General features: G+C 41.4%; 1 protein-coding gene across 1 annotated transcript in view; it reads left to right on the top strand.

Annotated features, from left to right (window-relative positions):
* LOC106815471 (integrin alpha-PS2-like) overlaps positions 1-7,700 on the top strand; it is a gene marked incomplete at its 5' end in the record, with an annotated part of 72,515 nt that overhangs the window by 8,348 nt on the left and 56,467 nt on the right. Inside the window, 3 exon segments of the mRNA XM_014819936.1 lie at positions 1,235-1,255; positions 4,107-4,214; positions 5,115-5,201. Coding sequence (XP_014675422.1) covers positions 1,235-1,255; positions 4,107-4,214; positions 5,115-5,201 — 216 coding nt within the window.

Raw genomic sequence — 7,700 nt, forward strand, 5'->3', positions numbered from 1 at the left:
TATATATATATATATATATATATATATATATATATATATATATATTGGTATATATGGAGATCAGTGTTTGAAGTGGATAATAGCAGGGAATATTATTGTCTTCTGGGCCAGGAAGTGACGTCATAGACAGGAAGTGGTGTCGATTTTTTTAGTAGTTTTGCAACGGACGCATGTGCATGGTAATTTTTTTCTGATAAATTCCAATAAAATGAAGATTACAATCATGCTTAACCTTACAGTTGTGCTAAACAGGCTTTACGTAACCAATAGCTACGAATGCGTAGAAACAAGTGAACGTCGATGCCTAGCTGTAAAATTTTCTGAGCCCCGATCCGTGGCTCAGTTTATAGACCATAGTTTCCAATAGTTATTACAGTAGCGTTAGTGTTATGGTATAGTTCAGCTTGTCACGTTAGTACTTGTGCCTGGGAATGTGGTTCATAACCAAATTAGCTGCTATAAATAGTGTAGTCTCGCACCCATAGCAGTAGTTCACTATAGATAGATATATTTAGTATATATACTATATAATATATATATATTATTACATCTATATGTATATATATATTTTTGCAAAAGATTCTTTCGAATTCTAATGTTGTCTTCGTGTATAACCGATCGAGCCAGAGTTTGAACATAATTATCCTTGTTCACATTTGCGAGCGATTGACTAACACTATAGTTTTCTGCTTTTCTTAAATTTTTTAATTCACGTGCACTGTCATGCACAATAGGTAGGTGCCTATACTAAAACGTGAACGTAAACTTACTCTTTATCATTGCGTCTATCGTACAGTAGCTAAGCTAACGTCATTGTTGTCGTTGTCGTTGTTTCGATTAAAAGTTACAGCGTAACAGTCATTAATATACTTGTAATCGTAACATGCTTTCCTCTATTCGCCACTCTTCTTCGCTCGTTCATGCATCCCATCTTGCGTTCTTTCCACCCTGTAACCCATTCACCGATGACGTGATACCTTCTTAGATTTTGGGATAACACAAGGGCGCAGGAAGGCGGAGGATGTGGTGGCCGCTAGAGGGCGCAGTAGTTGTGCTCAGTGTGGGAATGCAGCCCTCTGTTGAATGATGACCCCCACCCACCCATAACCCTTTGCCCTACCTCGTCACACACTTACTGTACCTTTAGCCTACCCCTACCTCACGAAACCAACATTTATATTACAGCCAACGTGGTTGCCTTTTGTTTATTGCATTTGTGACTGTTTCGTTTCAGCCGTACAATCGGAACCCTTCCGTAAGTATGACAGGAGATATACGAGTGCTACTGCGCACGCGCGCGCGCGCATGCGCAGTTCTAACCATGCGCTCCAGTCTCTCACGTTTTTCGTTGCGCTGTTTCTGGGGGTGGTGGTGTGTGTTTGTTTTACCGTTGTTGCTGTTTCTGCTTTTTTTCTGTTATTTCGCTGGTTGCGGTTTTAACTCGTTGGGGGCTTGTTAAATCTTGATTTAAATCTTAATCATATGTTAATTAAATATTAATTAAGGTCGGACTCGAAGTAGAAATGTCGACGCTAGGTGACGCTGCTCACTGCGTCGACATTTCGGTGCTAACAGACGTCCGGTGATACTTGCTGCTCGATACAAATGCACTTCCGTTGCTTCCGCCAGTTTCATTTATTCAGGAATCACGAGGAAAAATATTTACTTTCACTCCTTCGCTGTTATTATTTGTCTTTATTAAATGGCTTGAGTTATTTATGCTACGTCTATTCGTAGTTGTATAATTATAATATATATAATTATATCTATTGCATTATTTTTTTGTTTATAACTATCAACGTTGAGTGTGAATATCAATTTGATAAGGAATAAAATCGTTGGTTTAATTAGAAGGTCTAAAAATGCGTCAATCAAAACCGAGTAAAAGTAAAAAAGTAACAAAACTTTTTTGTATCAGTATTCCATTTAAAATATCAAGTAATTAAAGTATTCAATAGCGGAGCAACGGTCTTGCATTTGAATTGGCAACGCGTTTCTCACTATGACAACCCATTTTGGTATTTTGGTCTCATTTTCTCTGCGTTGGGTTGTAGTTCTGTGGATGGGTCGTTACTTTCATTTACGCGGCTATTCTGTGTGGCGGTATATTCTCACGTTACGCATACTCTCTCCTCTGTTTTCAAATCGCGGTGAAGGTACTATTTATATAATATGTTTCACGTCGCTCTTTCTTTATCTCTTTATTTCTCTCTCTATCTCACACACATATATATCGTCGATTTAACACGATGTTCAGTTTCTCGTGTCATTACCAGTAATTTCTTTTAACTGTAGAGAATCAATCATGCGATTATTATTATTATTATTATTATTATTATTATTATTATTACTGAAACGTATCGTACGTGTTACCTGTGTGAAAGTATTTATCGAATGGATCGATATAGTAATTAATTATGTTCTATGTTGCGTCATTGCTACCTTGTGACATATTTTATTCATGTTGTGTTTAGGGGTTATCCCGGAACAGGTAAAAGAACTTACAGTGTGTGTGCGTGCGTGCGTGCGTGCGTGCGTGCGTGCGTGCGCGCGCGCGTTTGTGTGTGTGCGTGTGATACGTTGTGAGCAATTCTTGTGGTACTAGAACAATTAATTAATGATTTAAGGCACTCATCGTAACCCCATCTAATTAATTATAAGCCCATTGACGCTGCGTAGAAATGCAATACACTCTATTAAATATAGTTTTCAATATTTTACAGTTGAGTAAACACTGAGAGTGTACAGCTAAACGATGTAGTGATTTCACACAAAAAGTTTGTAAATGTTTTTACAATATATTAAAATTACGGGCTGTACACCCAAAACGGTGTGGTAATTTTTCGGAACAGTTTTGGATCGTTTAAAGTTGATTTAAATCACAAACTATATAGTCAAACGTCGTGGCCATTTCGAGTAATTAATTTCAATACTTTACAGTTGATTAAAATTACAGAATAAGATCAATGATGTGGTCATTTCACCTACAGTTCCTAATGTCTTACAGTTGATTAAAATCACGAGTCATTTCACGGTACTATTTTAAAATGTTTTACAATTGGTTGAAATCACTTTATAGCCAAAACGAAGTGGTCATTTCATCTACATTTTCTGTTCGTAAATCAGATATAAAGCCCCACGTGTGTTTTAAAGCTCATAGCTCACCATGCTCACAGCATCACAGCTCCCATCGCATGCTTACACACACACACACGCGCGCACACACACACACCACGACACACACACACAACACATCACCACACACCCACACAACGCACCGCGGCACGCTACGCACACACACATCACACACACACGCACGCCGCGCCACGCACGCACGCACGCACGAACACACACACCATACACCACACACATACACACACATACGCACACACACACACACGCACGCCGCACACACACACACACACACACACACACACACACACACACACACACACACACACACACACACACACACACAACACGTGAGGTGTTCTACATTCTATTCCCAGCGACCTCTCTAAATGACAACATTCCTCTTGGAACACGACGCAAAAAATCAATCACGAGAAAAACGAAAAACTCCGTCCTCGAGTAAAAATTCGCGCCTCGAGAACCAAAGAAAAAAACGGTTAACAAGTGAGCGTAGCAATACCTATCATCGATAGATGCACGTTCCACCCTTCTCCCTCGTACATATCGCAGAGTACTACTGCTACATACACTATCTGACAGTGACTGCGAATTAGAACTAACGCCCTACTCTTCTCTATTAATAGAACCAAAAAGATCAAGATTCCCTTCCCTTATGTACATTGACACATAGCCCGTAGTTGGTGCCGTCGTCGTTGCTGTTGTTGTTGTTGTTGTTGTTGTTTTATTATTGTTGTTGTTGTTACTATTGTTATCGTTATTGTTGTTATTGTTGTTGTTGTTGTTGTTGTTGTTGTTGTTGTTGTTATTGTTGTTATTTGTTATTGTAGTAGTAGTAGTAGTAGTAGTAGTAGTAGTAGTAGTAGTAGTAGTTGTTGATATTGTTGTTGTTGTTATTGTTGTTGTTTGTTGTTGTTATAGCATGCCATGACAGCTCCTGTGTTTTGCTGTTGCAGCGAGATGGGGTTATCACAGACAGGGATTCTGTCAGGCTGGCTTCAGTCTACAGATCACAGACGATGAGAGAGCCATAGTCGGAGCCATCGGTAGCTGGTACTGGCAAGGTATTCCCCTCCTTACCGCGACCTTACGGACTTGAACACCAGGTCCCTACCTTGCTCCTATGGACCCTATATAACACTATGCTCCCACGGACTCATACACATACCCTGTAACTACCGTCTCTACATACACCAATGCTCTTATAAAGCACAATTTCCATCTCCTACGGTTCCCAAATATTCCGACTTCCACATACCTTTTCACATCGCTCTTTTCCACATGCCGACCACACCCACGGGTTTTTGTTGTAGATTTTCGTTATTATCGTTATTTTCGAATTGCAGAAAATTAACTGCCAGAATTCGTTCGCTTTTTGAAGGCAGCGGAATTTTCGGCTACCGCAGCGTAAACACTATTAATAACCCACAGAGACACCAAAAATCCTACTGGTTTTTGCAAAATTTGGTGAATCTTGGCTGCCTGAAATTCTTCGCGGGTTTTACGAAGGCCATTTCATCGAGGAGTATTGTAAATGCTTTGTGAAAAACCTACCTCAGTGTACTAGTTAGTACCTCCTAGTATCTTACAGAGGGCGTGGCTGAAAAATGAACTTTCTTCCCCCTATGAGATGAGCATCACTGTCTTGACATCATGTTGTTTAGAACGCCAATTCTTGTCAATTTTGGGGTTTAGTATCAAGTTAAATAATATCAGAAGTAATGAAAAAACATTTTTTTGTTTTTACTTGGTCCTAATAATATCTACCTCTGATTAGAGGAAATTAACCCTACTACAAATAAAATTGTCAAACGAGAATAAAGAAGAGAATATGTCAAACATTATTATATCGCTTCATAAGACGTATATATGAATGCGTGAGGGAGGGTGGGGGCAGGGTGAGGGAACGCGTGAACAATCGCTCCAACGAGCTAACTTATAGCTTCCACCGTGTTCATCCACAGGTCAAGTTTACTCCCAGAACTTGAACAAGAATGAGGACTTGAAGGCGACCAATGAGGGACCAGCTACCGAAGACGATAGCTACCTCGGTAAGTCCCGCGAGAACACGCGAGAAATACGCCTGGAGAGGTCGGAAGAGTGAAAACGCGTGCACATGAAACAACGAACTTTCTATTGTCGCGCAGTGTTATATAATGCATGCTCTCTTGTTGACTCTAACTCAACTGACGCACATTAGAAGCGGGGCCGTGTATGTTTTACAGGTAAAAATAAACAAGTTAATAATCGGCGAAAGGAATCACTACATGTAAAACTAAGTCATGTAATAGGATGCAAATGGAAACAGTATACCAGAATGCAGACAGAAAATTTCGCATACAAAAATTTGCGTTTTATAAGTATATCATTTAGCGTGTGAAAATCACAGACCGCTGATTCTACCTAACCCACTCGAAATCGATCCAGATATCGCTGCTAGACAATTCACCGCGGCGTGTACCCGCTGTGTGGAATCTAGCACAACAACAACATTGATTTTCATTTCACTGTCGGGTCCAGGTTTCTCAACAATAAAACTTCCACTATGGCTTAAAATCACGCTCCACCACGGAAACCAATCAATGTCACTATGGCTCGCCATGTCTTCAATCAACTACACCTGTGTGCGCGCGCGCGCGCGCGCGTGTGTGTGTGTGTGTGTGTGTGTGTGTGTGTGTGTGTGTGTGTGTGTGTGTGTGTGTGTGTGTGTGTGTGTGTGTGCGTGCGTGCGTGCGAGCGAGCGAGCGTGCGTGTGCGTGTGTGTGTGTGTGTGCGTGCGTGCGTGCGTGCGTGCGTGCGTGCGTGCGTGCGTGCGTGCGTGCGTGCGAGCGAGCGAGCGTGCGTGTGCGTGTGAGTCACAGAGAGGGGGAAACCACTCACGTTCTACACACGCACGCACGCACGCACGCACGCCGCTAGAACCGCGGATGTTACGGCACGAGCGCCCTCGAGGCGTGTAATATGTAATTACCAAAGCACAGGTGCGGCTTTGATATTGAACAACTACGACAGGTGCATGTTCCGGTGGTCCCTCCTACTCACAGTCGGCGAGGGAACGCGTGGTAGAACGGCGTGAATTATTTATGACGAGGAGGATTAAATACTAGATATCAGTGCAGAGTTCAATGGGTGATATTAGAAGAGCTATATTCAGAAGAAGAGTTAAATCATATTAAATAAATATAAATACTAAAAGTTTTACTAAATACTGGATATCGGCGCTTATGTTAATCGGTGCTATCGGTGCTCGGACTTCAGTGAGTGATACTTTCAGGGGAGGAAGAAGAAAAGGGGTACGTTGGTTAAAGAAGGAGGGAGGTGGATATGCGAGAAGGTGTACATTGGGGGAGGGATTGTGGCGGGAGAGGGGTTAGGGTGAGGGAAGGTTTGTTGGGGGAAAGGTGTACATTGGGGGAGGGGTTAGGATGAGGGAAGGTTTGTTGGGGGAGGTGTACATTGGGGGAGGGATTGTGGCAGGGGGAGGGGTTATGGTGAGGGAAGGTTAGTTGGGAGGGCAAGTATAAATCTGGAGGGCTTATGGTAAAGAAAGGAGAAGCCATAGATATAGGTTTGAGTGCGTTCGCCGCAGTTGTTAACGTCTATCAGGGATAAACGGAAAAACACGAGTCAGCGATTTGTAAAAACGTACGAGCGAACGATATTTGTTTCTAGTTTCTTTTTTGCCTCAATGTTTCGACATTGATGAGTAAGTTTCTCGACTGGTATTTATCTCGTGGTACACATGCAGAGAGAACTGTTTTACCCTCCGACCTTCATCCGACCTTCACTCGATCTTCATACGGGTTGTTTACGAGCTGACTCAAGCTGTCTAGAAAGCATGGCTACCCCAATCCAGACTGTTAGACGTAATTTCCAATGATTTTTAAACATGCCTATAAAGTTTAGGTAACGTTAGGCCACTTCGACCTTGTGTGATAACCTTATCGATTTACTTAACATTCCTGTGTTAAGCCATTTTTGTGCAACTTTCTGATCCCAGAATGTTTGAACCGATTATCGGAATTCCACGTGCAACTATTTTTCCGGAAAACCGCTTTCCCTCAGCACTTGATCTTGTTGTTTTCTTCTGCAAAACCTGCCGAAACTTTTCAAAATCCCAACTAACTTTTCAGCTCCAAGTATATCCGTTCCAGTTTTTAGTGTCGTCTGACTTTAACGTCAGAAAATTCCGATCTTTTTATACGAAGATGACCGCGAGGAGGAACCTTTCTCTCTATTCACTTTCAACAACATTACCGCTGTAGGGAATATAATCCTTATCACCTTCTTATCACTAATACATCGACATAAGCGCTGCGGTAGGGCTCACTCATTATTCTTAACACCCAACAATCCCCTAATCTTCTCACTAGTAGCTATAAAGTGGATCCGGTACTGTTAGCGTCGATATAGGCTTCGATACGCTTGTATCTGATTCTAACTCGATTTTTCTAAAAGATTGTGTAGATTCTGCGATACTGTATTTTCGGATGGACAAGTTCTTCAGTTCTTACTTATATATATATATATATATATATATATATATATAT

This window comes from Priapulus caudatus, unplaced genomic scaffold (assembly GCF_000485595.1).
Source record: "Priapulus caudatus unplaced genomic scaffold, Priapulus_caudatus-5.0.1 Scaffold1124, whole genome shotgun sequence".
Lineage (NCBI taxonomy): Eukaryota > Metazoa > Priapulida > Priapulimorpha > Priapulimorphida > Priapulidae > Priapulus > Priapulus caudatus.